This window comes from Rhinolophus ferrumequinum, chromosome 22 (assembly GCF_004115265.2).
Source record: "Rhinolophus ferrumequinum isolate MPI-CBG mRhiFer1 chromosome 22, mRhiFer1_v1.p, whole genome shotgun sequence".
In the NCBI taxonomy this organism is placed as follows: domain Eukaryota; kingdom Metazoa; phylum Chordata; class Mammalia; order Chiroptera; family Rhinolophidae; genus Rhinolophus; species Rhinolophus ferrumequinum.
In genome coordinates, this window is record NC_046305.1 from 28,242,488 (window position 1) to 28,258,817 (window position 16,330).

General features: G+C 38.7%; 1 protein-coding gene across 2 annotated transcripts in view; it reads left to right on the plus strand.

Moving 5' to 3' along the window:
* COPA (COPI coat complex subunit alpha) overlaps positions 1–13,586 on the plus strand; it is a 38,292-nt gene extending 24,706 nt beyond the window's left edge. For both annotated transcript variants that reach the window (XM_033093630.1, XM_033093631.1), the window contains exons 18-33: positions 4,210–4,372; positions 4,479–4,625; positions 5,406–5,595; positions 5,700–5,795; positions 6,905–6,993; positions 7,131–7,254; positions 8,653–8,742; positions 8,921–9,030; positions 9,411–9,488; positions 9,655–9,723; positions 10,288–10,424; positions 10,700–10,886; positions 10,979–11,089; positions 11,368–11,529; positions 12,263–12,457; positions 12,728–13,586. In XM_033093630.1, coding sequence (XP_032949521.1) covers positions 4,210–4,372; positions 4,479–4,625; positions 5,406–5,595; positions 5,700–5,795; positions 6,905–6,993; positions 7,131–7,254; positions 8,653–8,742; positions 8,921–9,030; positions 9,411–9,488; positions 9,655–9,723; positions 10,288–10,424; positions 10,700–10,886; positions 10,979–11,089; positions 11,368–11,529; positions 12,263–12,457; positions 12,728–12,787 — 2,008 coding nt within the window. In that variant the 3' untranslated portion in view covers positions 12,788–13,586. The remainder of the gene's footprint in view (positions 1–4,209; positions 4,373–4,478; positions 4,626–5,405; positions 5,596–5,699; positions 5,796–6,904; positions 6,994–7,130; positions 7,255–8,652; positions 8,743–8,920; positions 9,031–9,410; positions 9,489–9,654; positions 9,724–10,287; positions 10,425–10,699; positions 10,887–10,978; positions 11,090–11,367; positions 11,530–12,262; positions 12,458–12,727) is intronic.
* Positions 13,587–16,330: the final 2,744 nt, after the last annotated feature.

The following is a 16,330-nucleotide window of genomic DNA, read 5'->3' on the forward strand; positions in this document are numbered from 1 at the left end:
ATTACTTTCTAGTAATTTCTTCCTTGCTTTTCTTTGCAATTTTACCACCCAGTGTGTATCTTAAAATAACTGATTTAATTTTGCCTGGTTTTGCACATCATATCAATGAAATCAGGCTAAGTATATTATTTCATATTTTGTTCAGTGTTTTGTTTGTAAGATTCATTTATCCATGTGGTAGCTCTAATTTATTTATTTTCATTGTTGTATAATATTCTATTATATAAACATACCACAGTTTATCAGTTCTACTCTAAAGGGATATTTGAGTGATTTCTAGGTTTTGACTATTATGAACAATGTTCTTTTAAATATTCTTTTACATGTATCCTGGTGCATATACACATATTTCTCTAGAGTGTCTACTCAGAGCAGAATTGCTGAGTTATACAGTATGCATATCTTTATAAATACTAGATAATGTGAAAACTGCTTTCTGAAGTCGTCGTACCAATTTGCATCCCTGCCAGCATTGTATAAAAGTTTCCTTGCTTGTCATCCTGGCTGACACTTGCCTTTCTCAGACTTCTTTTTGTCTACTGTGTTTCCCTGAAAATAAGTCCTAGCCAGACAATCAGCTCTAATGCATCTTTTGGAGCAAAAATTAATATAAGACCCTGTCTTATTTTACTATAAGACAAGGTATAATATAATATTAGTATAATATAATATGATAAAATATAGTATAATAAAATATAATGTGATAAAATATATTATAATATAATACCAGGTCTTATATTAATTTTGCTCCAAAAGATGCATTAGAGCTGATTGTCTGGCTAGGTCTTATTTTTGGAGAAACACGGTATCTGGTGGATGTATAATAGTATCTCATCGTAATTTTACTTTGCTATTCTTTGATTCCTAATGAGATTGAACAACTTTTCATTTGGCTATTCATCAGTATTTCCTCTTCTATGAATTCTGTTCAAGTCTTTTATCCATTTTTTAAATGAGTTAAAATCATTATTAATTTGTAGATCTTTATATAGAGTTGACATTTGAACAAAGCTGGGGTTAGTGGCACCAATACCTTCCCCACCATGTAGTTGAAATTCCTTGCTTAACTTCCAATTTCCAGAAACTTGACTACTAAGGGCCTACTGTCAACCAGAAGCCTTACTGATAATATAAAGTTGATTAACACACATTTTATTTGTTATATGTATTATGTACTGTATTCTTACGAAAAAGTAAGCTAGAGAAAAAACATTATTAAGAAAATCATAAGGAAGAGAAAATAAATTTACAGTATTGAAAAAAATCCACATATGAGGGGAATTAATGGCAATGTCTTACTGTAATAAATTTTTTTTAATTTAAACATTCATCATATTGTTTGATCACACCTCGTGTAAGTAGACCGGCGCAGTTCAAACCCATGTTGCTCAAGCGTCAACTGTATTGGAACTGTCTTGTCAGGGCTATGTGTTGCAGATGTTAGTATCTTCTCCCATTCTATGGCATGTCGTTTGATTCTCTTTATGATATCTTTTAATGAACAGAAGTTCCTAATTTTAATGTAGTTGAATCTATGAATCTTATCCTTTATGGATATTGAATTTTGTATCCTATTTAAGAAAACTTTATTGACTCCAAGATCATAAAGACATTCTTTTATATCTCTGGTAGAAACTTTATAGTTTTACCTTTTATATCTGGGTCTATACTCTACATGAAGTTCATTTTTGTGTGTGGTGTGAGGTATAGGGGACTCAGTTTCACATTTTTCCATTGGGACACTCAGCTGTCCCATTTATTGTCATTTATTGAAAAGACCAGTCTTTCCCCATAGTTCTGCAGTAGTATCTGTGTCATATAAAAATCATGTTTAAACAAACGCAAGGAATTGTTTTCTGTGATCTATCTCTAATCTACTTCTACACTTTAAGTATTGTAGCTTTATAAGCCTTCACATCTAGGTCCTCAAATCTTTCCCACTTTGTTTTATTTATTTAAGTTATTAGACTATTTTCAAATTAATTTTGCCTTGAAAAGGCAAATTTCAAATAATTTGTTGTCCTGATGAAGTATAAATTTTAGAATCAGCTTGCAAAATTCTACATAAAATAAAGCAAAAACAAACAAAACCCTATTGTGATTTCAGTTGGGATTACATTGAATCTATATGTCATTTTGGGCATAATTGTCATCTTTACAATATTAACTTTTCTAATCTGTGAGCTTGGTAGAGTAGCTTTTCATTTACTCAGGTCTTCTGAAACATCTTTCAATAAAGTTTTATAATTTTCTCCATAGACATCTTGCATGGCAATGACAGTTTTGTTTCTTCTTTGCTAGTACTTTTACTTTCATATATTTTTGTCTTACTGCACTGACCAGGATCTATAGCCCACTGTTGAATAAACATAGTGATAACAAACTTTTTTGTTTTGTTCCCAATTTAAAGGGTGAGCTTTCGTTGGCATTATATAAACTTGTTGTAGTTTTTTTCCCCGTAGGTTTTATTTTTTATTTTTTTAATTATTACTATTTTTTTAATTGGATAATATTGGGGAACAGCATGTTTTTCCAGGGCCCATCATCACCAAGTCAAGTCGTTGTCCTTTAATCTAGTTGTGGAGGGCAGAACTCAGCTCCAAGTCCAGTTGCCATTTTCAATCTTAGTTGCAGAAGGTGCAGCCCACCATTCCATGCAGGAATCGAACCGGCAACCTTGCTGTTAAGAGCTCACACTCTAACCAACTGAGCCATCTGGCTGCCCTCAGTAGATTTTTATAGATACTCTTTATCAAGGTATTCCTTGCTTTATCTTGAAATAATATTGAATTGTATTAGATACCTTTTCTGCATATACTGAGGTAGTGATATAATTATTCTCCTTTCATTGATTAGTGTGGCAAATTTAAACTGATATATTTTTTAATGTTAGACCATTGTATTCTTGATATGAATCTAACTTGGTTATGATGTCTTACCCTTTTCAAATATTGCTAGTTTTAGTTTGTTAATATTTTGTTTAGGATTTTTGCATCTGTGTGTCTGTGTGTGTGTGTGTATGATTGGCCTATGATTTATGATTTTCCTTTTCTGTCCTTGTCAGGTTTTGGTATTGAGGTTGTGCTTATTTCATTAAATAAGCAAAATAATATACCTTCTTCTTCTGTTCTCTCAATGAGTTTTTGTAAGATTGGAATTAATTCTTCGTTGAATGTTGGGTAGAATTTGCCAGTGAGGTCATCCAGGCCTGGAACTTTATGTATAGGAGAATTTTGTATTTGATTCAGTGTATTTTATGAAACAATTATAGGACTATAGGGGTGTTTTATTCTTTTTTAGTCAATTTTGGTAAATTTTATTTTTCTCAGGATTAGATCATTTAAGAAAAGTTTATGCATATTCTCATTCTGCAGGATCTATAGTGATAGCCCCTTTTTCATTCCTATTATTGCCCTTTTCTCTCTTTCTCTTAATTAACCTCACAAAAAGTGTATCAATTTTATCCAGCTTTTTTCTTCATTGAACTTCTGTATTGTATTTTTGTTTTCTGTTTCTTAATTTCTACTTTGACTTTATTATTTCCTTCTGACTATATTCTTTGGTTAAACTTTAAAAAAGGTCAATAAAATTTTTGAGATGGGTGCTTATTAATTTTTAGTCATTCTCCTAATATATGCATTAAGCTCATTAATTTTCAGTTTTCTTCTAATACATTATATGCATTTAACACTATCAATTATCCAAGTTTTGTGTTAGCTATACCCATAAGTTTTAATTTATAAATGTTTTATTTTCATTCAGTTTAAAAATTTTTATGCTTTTTATCATTTTTCTGTGTGTCAGAAATCTTGACGTCTCTCTCCTACTTTCCCCTATAGCTTATAAGGAAGGCGTTAACTGTCCATAGTGACCTAGTAATTATATATCAGAATTTAAGAGTTAACTTTTAGGTCAGATTCCTATAGCCCAGTCTGTTAGCTCTTCGAGTAATAGCATATGAAGAAAGATCATACTATATGCCCTATCTTTTCCCATTTTGCACAAAAGAATAAAATAAGTAAATATGGCATTTAGTTCTGCTCTTTTTTTTTTTAAATCACTTTCTACCTATACCATTGTTCAAATGACACTTGACAAAAGGATAATGAGAAAACAAAAGCCCATGTCCGAGGCTTGTTCCATTTCTTTACAGGCTGGATTTTTCCCCCTCACTCACTGAAAGTTGTGCTCTCTAACTCTTTTTCTTAGGGACTACGGGATCATCCGAACTCTGGATTTACCCATCTATGTCACAAGGGTGAAGGGCAACAATGTATATTGCCTAGATAGGGAGTGTCGTCCTCGAGTGCTCACCATTGATCCTACTGAGTTCAAGTTCAAGCTGGCCCTGATCAACAGAAAATATGATGAGGTATGAAAGGAGAAACCATATTAGGAGTATTGAGAGGGGCGGCACTCTTTTTTTTTCTCCTGTAAGTAATCTTTGTTTCCTGCCCTACTCCACCCCAAATGTATAGGTGCTGCACATGGTAAGGAATGCCAAACTAGTAGGCCAGTCTATCATTGCATATCTCCAGAAGAAGGGCTATCCTGAAGTGGCACTGCATTTTGTCAAGGATGAGAAAACTCGCTTTAGTCTGGCACTGGAGTGTGGCAACATTGAGGTGAGACAAATGTGGTTATAAGCCCCATATCGTTGCAGAGAAGGTAAGAGGGTCAGGGTGGCATTGATGAGGCATTATTATTCTGGGCTTGCTTTCTTAGCCAGTATAGTAGAATTTGGGACTTTTTAGTTGTTAGATAGAGCCATCTTTCTGTTGCTGTTTGCCAGTCTCTACTTTTTCCTGTCTGCTTCTGCCACAGCATTTATACTATTGTCATGCTTAGTTATTCTGAATCCAGTAACTTCTAGAATAGGAGCAAGATAGCATGGAATTTGAAAAATCTCCTTACTTCCTTGACATTTGACTTGCTGATTGGCTGCTTAGGTGAAGGAGTACTTACTAAATGTTGGGGTTTGGAGTCCACAGACATTATTTTAAATGGGGAGAGGGCTTAGGAACATTGACTTTCCAGTTCTGAACTTCATTCTTTCATTATTTCTTCTGCCTTTCCCAAAGCCCCTATGGATCTTCAGACTTGGCAAGTAGGAAATAAGGTATCTAAGAAAGAATTGGCCCTATGGAATCAGCAACTGCTATGAGATAATTTTGTTGTAAAAATAAATTTCTGAGGATAATGTGATATGATTCTTCTGTTCATGGATCCAAAGGGATCTTGTTTGTTGATAGGATTTTTAGTACAATTAGACTGAAAGCTAGGTTTGATTGAAAGTATACAGAGTTCCTTGGGAGGTTTATTTAGAGGCAAACACTTTGACTGTAGTCCCTGGTTTGGAGCCAGTATTATCCAACCTGTTAACTCTGATCCTGGGAATTCTTTAGATTGCTCTGGAAGCAGCCAAAGCACTGGATGACAAGAACTGCTGGGAAAAGCTGGGAGAAGTGGCTTTGCTACAGGGGAACCACCAGATTGTGGAAATGTGTTATCAGCGCACCAAAAACTTTGACAGACTTTCCTTTCTATACCTTATCACTGGCAACTTAGAGAAACTTCGCAAGATGATGAAGATTGGTGAGGCACCAGAAACTAAGCATGGGAAGGAGGAGGGCAAATAGAGGAGAAAGAAAACTTAAGAGAGAAGACCTAACTTGGTGTCTCTTATTGACTTGGTGTAGCTGAGATCCGAAAGGACATGAGTGGCCATTATCAGAATGCCCTGTACCTGGGCGATGTGTCAGAACGGGTGCGGATCCTAAAGAACTGTGGGCAGAGTAAGTACCCAGATTCACCATCTCCCTGGGGCCTTAGAAGTATCTTCTCTTCATGGTGAGTTATTCATGTGTAGTGGTGAGGGATTTGCCTTCATTGTGCATTTTTCCAGAAGAGGCAATATATTCCTACCATGTTCAGAAGACTTTCTTCAAAGCCAAAAAGAGGTATAGCCAGAATATTCAGTCTGGCCAAGCTCTCTTAGGAAAATAGTTCATTGTCATGGAGGAGATAGGAGGTTTTAAAGGGTCCTAGAGGTTTCACTCATTTATTTATTTATTTATGTGTTTATATATTCAAGGGATAGTTTTTGAGAAGCCACTGCGTACCAAGCATTATACTAGCATTTGAGATACATTAGGGAATAAGAAAGATAAAAGATGTGGTTTGGACCAAGGTGCTAGCAATGAAGGGTTAAGCAATGGTCAGACTCAGCATATAAAGATAGAATCAACACGATTTATTGAAAGACTGGATATGGGATGTGAAACAGAGGAGTCAAGGATGATTCCAAGGTTCTCACCAACACTGATGATAGATCTCAAGGATAAACAACTGTATTAGTTATCTATTGCTGTGTAACAAATTGCCCCAAAACTTAGTTTAAAACAACAACAGTTTGCAGCATGGCTTAGCTGGGTGCCTCTGGCACATTACCTCTCATGAGGCTGTAATCAAAGTGTTGGCCAATGCTGCAGACATCTCAGTCTCAAGTGGGGAAGGATCTGCTTCTATGCTCATTACATGTCTGTAGGAAGTCCTCAGGTCCTCGCTGCTGTTGGCTGGTAGGTGGCAATTTTCTGCCATGTAGGCTTTTCCATCATGCAGTTCATGACATGACAGCTAGGTTCCCTTAGAGCAAGAGAGGGTACCCAAGATGAAAGCTATGGTCTTTGTATGATAATCTCAAAATTGACATCTCATTATTTCTGCCATGTTCTGTTCATTAGAAGTGAGTCAACAAGTCCAGTGCACACTTAAGGGGAGGAGATTATGCAAGGACTTGAATACCAGGAGGCAGGGATCACTGGGGGGATATCTTAGAGTCTGCCTACCACAGCAGTATTTACTTGGAAATGTACCTATACCACAATGTCTATTTTCTCTACAGAGTCATTGGCCTATCTCACAGCTGCTACCCATGGCTTAGATGAAGAAGCTGAGAGCCTGAAGGAGACATTTGACCCAGAGAAGGAGACGGTGAGTCTTTATTTATGTGAGTGTTTCTGATTATAGGATTAACTCTGAGATCTTGGGACAGTTAAAGTCTATAAATGTCACTCTCCTATGTATATGATTCCTGAGAGCTGCTTTCTTTTCTTTCCTCTACCTTTCAGATCCCAGACATTGACCCCAATGCCAAATTGCTCCAGCCACCTGCACCTATCATGCCATTGGATACCAATTGGCCCTTATTGACTGTATCCAAAGGGTTCTTTGAAGGCTCCATTGCCAGCAAGGGTAAGTGCCCACTTCTCTCATAGCATTTTTGTTGTTTGTTTTGTGAAGAATTGCCCCATTGGCAGAGAGTACCATTGGCTCTTCTGACCTTTTCATCTGTTCTTTTTTCTGAATGAAGCCTCATGGAGCACTGAGATGCCAAACAGAGTTATAATGCAGCCTTTTTAAATCTAAATAGAGAAGCATTATGAGATCCTTAACATTTGGAAAATGCTTCTAACATTTTGGTGTATTTCCTTAGGTTTTACCGTATACGAGGTGTGAACAAAAAATATGGTGAATGTTTAAATTAAAAAACATTATTACAGTAAAAGATGCATTGCTATTAATTCCCCTCAAAATACTCCTCCTTGCTTCACACACACTTATCCCATCATTCTTGCCACTTTCTGAAGCAGTTCTGGAAGTCTTTTGTGAGTGTCTAGTTGCACTGTCGTGGCTGCCTTGATGTCCTGAATCATTTTGACTTTGAGGAAGAGCCAGAAGTTGCATGGTGCCAGATGCGGTGAATAAGGTGGATGAGGACACACCGTGATGTTTTTATTTGACAGAAATTGCCATACCAGAAGGAATGTGTGACATGGAGCATTGTCATGATGGAGGATGAAACCCGTTTGCCCATTTCACATTAATGCGTTGTTCATGATCCATGATTTACGGCACACTTTAAAACACACCTTCTCTCAACTGTAGTTCACACCTGACTGACTGCACCAAACAAGTTGAAACTTGTCACATACTATTACTAAGGTTCAACATGCCACTTCCCTTGTTGAAGATCCCTGCCTTTTCGTTGGATGGCACTCGGCAGCAGCATTCACTGTAGTTTTTGATTACACCTTATGTATAGTTATACTCTCTATTCAGTATTTTATTACTCATGACACACAATGTTAAAGGTAAAAATTCAGCTACCTCAGATTCTGTGCCACACCCACCTTTACCCTCCTCCTGTCTTTTTGGATATGTCTATGAAGTCATTTCTCCTGACTTAGAGCTTAAATAGACCCTTAGGCATTTTGTGCCCGGCTCCACTCTTTCCTCCACTGCTGTTACCTACCTTGTGTCCTCATGCCCTGTACACACTGTAGTGGTGATAACAGCAAAGATCTCAGCAAGAAATTCTAAGAGTTCCTAGCCAAAGGCTGATGAGTAAAAATTGGTTTAAGAGGCAGTTTTTGGTAGCAGGAAGGCCAGTTGTTTCCATCTCTTTTCTATTCCCTCTCTCTGTGAAAACTACTGAAAGTTAGCATAACATACATATTACAAAAATGAATAATAAACAGTAAGTGAACAGAACCTTGGCACCTGCTTTTGAAAGAATGCAACTTGCCTGCAGAGGAGGCCATATCTCAGACTTGCTGGGCTATAACCAGCTCCTTTTTGTCCACTCTATAGGGAAGGGAGGAGCACTGGCTGCTGACATTGACATTGACACTGTTGGAACTGAGGGCTGGGGAGAGGATGCAGAGCTGCAGCTGGATGAAGGTAAGAATGCTGTGCTAGGATTGGTCTGGGCAGATGGGCCCCCTGGGTTGGGACTGGGCTGTGGGCAGTTCTGCAGGGTTCCAAACCTTGGGACCAAAAGGATCTCAACATATTGCTTTCCTTTGGCTAAGATTGTGTCACTCAGAAGATTTATTTTGAGCCTGGATTTTTCTTACAGATGGGTTTGTGGAGGCTACAGAAGGTTTGGGGGATGATGCTCTTGGGAAGGGACAGGAAGAAGGTGGTGGCTGGGATGTAGAGGAAGATCTGGAGCTCCCTCCTGAGCTGGTATGTGGAATTCTTACCCTTCTAAGGTTGTCTCCATTTCTCCCTGTGGAAGCCAGTGGCCTTATCACCACTCCCCACCCCTGTCCTGAGGTCCTCAAAAGGGAAGGGGTCTAGACCCTCTTAATCTGATGCTTATCTCCCATTTGAAAGAAAGAAGAATGAGATAATCAGGGTTGTGCCAGCGGCAGCTTATGAAAGGCAGCAAGCTTTTTTGTCAGCAGCTTTTGGGTTATCATTTTGTTACCGGGGAAGCTGTTCCTATTTTGATGGTCTTCTTCCCTGATAGAGGCTAGGAAAAAGGTAAAGGGCTCTGTTTAGATTTATCAGCACTAAGTGCTTAAATGGCTGAAAAGATGACTCACTTTTTGATTTTCTCCTAGGATATACCCCCTGGGGCAGCTGGTGGGGTTGAGGATGGGTTCTTTGTGCCCCCCACCAAGGGAACCAGCCCAAATCAGGTAAGCAGGAAAATACAGCCCTGTGGGGATGAATGTTTCTGATCTGGCTATGCTTGATTAATGTGTAAGGAGTACTGATACTTTTCTACTGTAGATACGGAATAGGATAGTTTGGGAAGAGAAACAGCAAGACTTCACTTGGCTTGGGTTTTCTGTTTCTTATTAGATCTGGTGCAATAACACTCAACTTCCAGTTGATCACATCCTGGCAGGCTCTTTTGAAACCGCCATGCGGGTAAGTATTAAAGTTACTTTGGCTTTTGTTGAATATGTATGGCCCAGGGTACCAGGGAGATGGTTGACTCACCTTAACCAAATGGAAATTTCCCACCCACAAGGGCAGAGGCATGTATTTATCATGGAAGCCCTTGGTCTTGACTGAGGAAACTTGCCTCATAAGGTCTTCCTCTTACCTGCTTTCCATTTGGCTTCGTAGTTTCCCACGGTGAATACTTCCAGCCATCTTCCACTCATTCTAAAGCCTGATTTCTGGCTCCCATCAGTAAAATCAGCACCCCTCATGAATAGGTATATGTTTTGAAAACTAAGCCATGTGTTGTAATGGCAATAATAGCAACCACCACAACTGCTATAACGACTAACATTTATTCACTGTTGACTATGTACCAGGCGTTATCCTAAGTGCTTTATGGATATTATTAAATGAAGTAGGTTCTATAATTACATATAATTTACTGATGAGGAAACAAGTGCAGAGAAGTTAAGTACCTTGCCCAAGATCAACAAGTTTTTAAGTGGTAGGACCAAAATCCTATGTCTCTTTTCTCCTGTATTCCAGCTTCTTCATGACCAGGTGGGGGTAACCCAGTTTAGCCCCTACAAGCAACTGTTCCTACAGACCTATGCACGAGGCCGTACCACCTATCAGGCTTTGCCCTGCCTACCCTCCATGTATGGCTACCCTAATCGCAATTGGTAAGGCCCTTTGCTCCTGGCTTCTATCTGTTTCAACTTGGGGTAGATATTTCAGGTGGTAGTCTCAGGGACAGTCACAATTGTCCCAGAGCTGAAGTTACCTAGTAGAAAAAGATCTTTGGCTTGCTACTCATGAGGTTTGGTTTACACCTTCTGCAACCTATTCCCAAGTTAACTTTCACAATAGGGTGGTTGTGATCATGTTGCCAGGAAAAAAAGTTGAGTCCTGGTGGGCTCACGATTATCCTGTCTTCTTCCAACTTTTCCCTTTTTAGGAAGGATGCAGGGCTGAAGAACAGTGTACCAGCTGTGGGCCTGAAGCTTAATGACCTCATCCAACGGTTGCAGCTGTGCTACCAGCTCACCACAGTTGGCAAGTTTGAGGAGGCTGTGGAAAAATTCCGTTCTATTTTACTCAGTGTACCACTCCTTGTTGTGGACAATAAACAGGAGATTGCAGAGGTTAGAGGAGAGGTCTAGCCATTTGTCCTAGTCATGAGCACTCCCACTTTTCTTTCTTGTGTATTATGACCTTCCTTTGTCTCTCTGTCCAGGCCCAGCAGCTCATCACCATTTGCCGTGAGTATATTGTGGGTTTGTCCATGGAGACAGAAAGGAAGAAGCTTCCCAAAGAGACCCTGGAACAGCAGAAGCGCATCTGTGAGGTAAGATCTCTGGGCTTCTGCGCAGTACAGAGGCGTTCTCCCCTTCATCCTCCATTAGGTCTGAATTCTCAATCTGGTCCCATTTCTCTGAGAAGAGAATGTATTTCTCCACCCTTCTTCCTCATCTCATCAGTGCTGCATACCTAGGAAGCAGAAGACTTCTCTGCTTTATAACTAGTCCTATTTTTGTTTTGTTTTTAATGCTTGTTTAGCAGCTATGAATAACCTATCTCAGCTGTAGCATCAGCCTGGCATGTGTTCCTCTTTCTGTCCACCAGATGGCAGCCTACTTCACCCACTCAAACCTGCAGCCTGTGCACATGATTCTGGTGTTGCGGACAGCCCTCAACCTCTTCTTTAAACTCAAGAACTTTAAGACAGCTGCCACCTTTGCTCGGCGCCTGTTAGAACTTGGACCCAAGCCAGAGGTGGCTCAACAGGTAGATAGGACCTTCAGTAGCATAAGGGAACCAGATCTGCTTTCACATGGAGGGAGTAGAAGACCAAGGCCCTTGCCTCTGAAACAAAGCACTGAATGACATTCATCAAAAAGAGCTAACAGAATGCCATTGTGTTTATTTACTGGCATGGGTGCCTCCTTTTGTTCCTGAAAAATGAACTAATAACTTAATTCAGACATGACGCCAGTGTGAGATTATATCTGAAAATATCCCCATGCCTGTCCTTAAACTCCAGATCTCCCATTACTATTAGGTTGTTGCAAAAGTAATTGCGGTTTAAAAGGTTAAAAATAATTGCAAAAACTGCAATTAGTTTTGCACCAACCTAATACCACCACTAACTAACCTCCACATATTATTACCACATTATATTACCACATTTTCCATTACTTGTGTTCTCCAAAAGCATTCTTATTGGGCAGTGGAAGCCAGTTCCAACTCTTTCAGGCCTGATAATTCTCAGACATGGCGGAGAAACATGGGTCTAGATCCATGGAGCTTCTTTGGTATTGAGAGGGGAAAGCCTGGTACCAGAGGAATGGTGATTGTTATCCCTTCATGTATGTCCTGTACGGAGGACATATTCTGAATTCATTAGTACAGTTGCATCCTGCATCAAATAAACTGCTAAACCATGAAGATGAGATCATTTGAGTTGTGGTGTGCAGCTTTCAGTCCTCTTAAATAAATATTCCTTCCCTCCTATCTTTAGACCCGCAAAATCCTGTCTGCCTGTGAGAAGAACCCCACAGATGTCTACCAGCTCAATTATGACATGCACAACCCTTTCGATATCTGTGCTGCATCTTATCGGCCCATCTACCGTGGAAAGCCAGTGGAGAAATGTCCACTCAGTGGAGCCTGCTATTGCCCGGAGTTCAAGGGTCAAATCTGCAGGGTCACTACAGTAAGTACTGTCCTTGAGAAATGCATCCAGAATATTGAGGGAAGGTGAACGAGAAAGAAGCATGTTGGTCCTTTTTCTCCTCTATTTGCCCCTAGCTCCTGGAGACAGTGATACTGGAGAAAGCTAGAACTTCTCCCCATTGCTCTTTACCAATCAGTAACAAACAATAACAAATCACTCTACTGTGCTCATTGAGGAGTGGAGGGAGTAAGCTTTCTAGGCTTCTCACCCTCACAAACCCGTAAATTTTTCTTGTTTCCTCTTCTACAGGTGACAGAGATTGGCAAAGATGTGATTGGTTTAAGGATTAGTCCTCTGCAGTTTCGCTAAGGCCCTCTTTGTGTGTAAAGGGTCAATCACCATACCATCCGCCTCCCACTGCCCCAGAGAATTAGTCTCTGTGTCCTTGTAACTCCCTGTTCCTTAACTACCTTTCAAATTGACATTTAGCTCTCCCTACCCTAAAATGTAGTGTCCTTTTCTCTTCTTCTGTGGCTAATCAAATGTCTAAACTTGACTTTTCTTTTTTTTTTTTTTTGCCTTTGAGGACCTTTCATTCTTTCAAGGTCACTACTATAGTTGCAGTCACAATTGCAGTCACAGTTGAACTTGCCTTCCCAGCTTAGCTCTTTCAAGAAACAAATGAAAACTTAGTGGTGAACATTTGTTTAGTAAATTCCTTCAATATTTATCTTTTTCCTCTTCACCACCTTTTTTCCTTTTTTGCTAGAAAGGAATGGGATATAATAAATAAGATAGCATCTTTTGCTCAATCACAGCAAACTCTTAGCCATCCCCCATTTTAAACTCCCAGGCAGGTACCCTCTGTGTGCCCAGAAACTTAAAGTCTAAGAAGAAACTTTGGCTTTTCAAAAACGCACATCCCTTTTTATTGATTTGTTCTTTACAACCATTGTTCTTATTTTTTGTTTCTCACACTAAATAAATTTCTACAAGAATTTTATGGCTTGCTATTTGTTTCCTGGATACGCTCATGTTCCTGCTTACTCCATGCAGCTGCCCCACCAAAGCAGATGTCTTTCCTTCGATAATTATTTCTAATTACAAAATAATAAATACCCGTTGTTAAATTTTTTTTCCCATAGGATATATTAAACTGCTATGAGAATGGTAGAAAGTAAGTGGCTCCCTCATTTCATCATTGAACTGCATCCTTCTATCTATTGCTGATTATACCAATATTTATTGAGCACCTGTAACTGTTCTGGATGTTTTATATATCAGATTAATTAGTATTAAACACGTTGTATTTATTACAATTATTATATTAGCAATACAGTATTTTGCTTGTTATGTGCTAAGACTATACAGTGACATGCTGTGCCTTTGATTAAAGTATGTACTTTTTCATTTTAAATTCATGTTTTCAATAAACAGTACACTCATATGATTCAAAAATCAGTAAATGTAAAAAGCTATTTTGTGACGTCTTCCTCCCATCCCTTTCCTCAGCCACATAGTTCCTATCACCTTCCCCAAAACAAGAAACCACTGTTGTTAGCTTCCTTATCCTTCCAGAGATTTATGTATATACAAACAGATAGGAATATGTTTCTCCCTATCCCCCTGTTATACATAAATGGAAGCAGGCTATTTAAAGATTTTGCACCTTATTAATGTTTTCACTTAACATATTTTAGGGATTTTTTTTTCATCTCATTATATTAGAGAGCTTCACTCTTTTTTACTTCTTTGCATAGTGTACCATGTATTATTTACTACGATTTATGTAAGTTGCCTTCTTGATGGATATTTGAGTTATTTCCAGTCTATCTCTGGCTATTATAACAAGGCTGCAATGAATAACTTGAACACACATTATACAGGTGGGGGATAAACTAGAAATGGAATTCCTACGTCAAAGAGCACAGGCCTTTATTTTTCTTTTTAGCTTTAAGAGTCGCTTTCTAAACATAGTATCCCCAAGCTGAGCCTGTTTTTTCAAAAATTTGCATACTACTTTGATAACATTTTCTCAAGTTATAAGCATTCTTTATATATATATAAATTTTTTTATTTTTATTGTTTATTGTTTTAACTTTTAATGGGGGAATACTGGGGAACAGTGTGTTTCTCCAGGGCTTATCAGCTCCAAGTCGTCGTCCTTCAGTCTAGTGGAGGGCACAGCTCAGCTCCAAGTCCAGTCACTGTTTTCAATCTTTAGTTACAGGGGGCGCAGCCCACCATCCCATGTGGGAATTGAACCAGCAACCTTATTGTTAAGAGCTCACACTCTAACCAATTGAGCCATCCGGCCGCCCCTCTGGCAGCTCAGCGACCGCTCGTTGCCTTCAATCTAGTTGTGGAGGGCGCAGCTCTCTGGCCAATGTGGGAATTGAACTGGCAACCCTGTTGTTCAGAGCACGCGCTCTAACCAACTGAGCCATCTGGCCGCCCTGCATTCTTTCTGTAAACAAGCAAATTGGTGATACATTTTGGCAAAAAAATTTTTTTCTATGTTTAAAAATTAAATTACAAAATTAACTTCACATATAAATATAAACATTCTGAACTCAGGGATATGAAAAAAGTGTGCAATCTGTGCCTCTTGAAGCTTAGGGAATTGGGGAAACAACATGGATATATGTGAAATAATTGTGAATACCGGGCAAGAATTTGAAGTCGGTAAATAAACAGTGGAAAGCCATTATATCCTTAAGCGAGAGAGTGATATAAAAAAAAATGCTGTAAATTACTTTTTTGCAACAGTGTTCACTATACATTAGAAAGGCAGAAGGTGAGTAAATATGAGATGAAGTGTTAGGAGTATCAGTAGTAAAAACAAAAGCAGAAGCAAGTTTAAGATACAAAGCAAAGAACCGTGCTTGTTTAGAACTCCATCTTAATCTTCTCAATTACCATCTAGTATTTTCCTTAACATGATTATATAGCCACATTAATGAAAAGCCAATAGAAATGCCTGTTATATTTTTAAACATGCACTTGATATACCATGCTTCCCTGAAAATAAGACCTAACTGGAAAATCAGCTCTAATGTATCTTTTGGAACAAAAATTAATATAAGACCCGGTCTTATTTTACTATAAGACCGGGTCTTATATTAATTTTTGTTCCAAAAGACATTAGAGCTGATTGCCCAGCGAGGTCTTATTTTCGGGGAAACACGGTAGTTATAGTTATATTAGGCATACACATGTAAGCAGTTTGGAATTGAATGAGCAAGTTAGCCTGTAATAAATTGTTACAAGTGTTGATTATAGAACTATTGAAAAGTACCTTGGAGTCCCAACTGTATTGTTACATACTTGTAATCTGAGGTCTAAATTGGTGAAGGGTTTTGAACAGAGTAATTTATTGACAGAGTTGGGTCTCCCAGTTCAGAATGTGTTCTCCCAAGTCACACTACTTGTGCTTAGAAGAATACAGTAGTTTTTGCACAGGTATGATTTTACAAGTCTGTGCCCTATCTGTAAAGGAAAGAAAACGTACCTAATCTGGTGCTTGACACAGTATTCAAGTGTTTGGAAAGCTAAGGATGAAAGTCATGAAGTGACTCTTTTCATTCTGATGTGATTTCTCCCTTTTAAACTTTATGGCACTTTACCCTGAGCTTTTTAAAGACACTTTCCTTGTGCCATTCTTACTGTGTGTATGTGTAGTCCTACCTCCAGCCTAATCCCCAGTCAGCAAGGGCTGATCCTGATTTATCTCTATCTTCCACTGTGAGCTGCAACAGGTCTTAAACAACAGCAGATGTCCTGTAAGTGCTAAAATAGATTTGTGTCTGAAGCAGTTTATGTATTATGACAGATCTGAATAGGAGAACAATCTCAGAGGAGGAAAGGGATGTCTAGAGTTGTCTCTATGTGAGCCTCTCCAACTTCACTCCA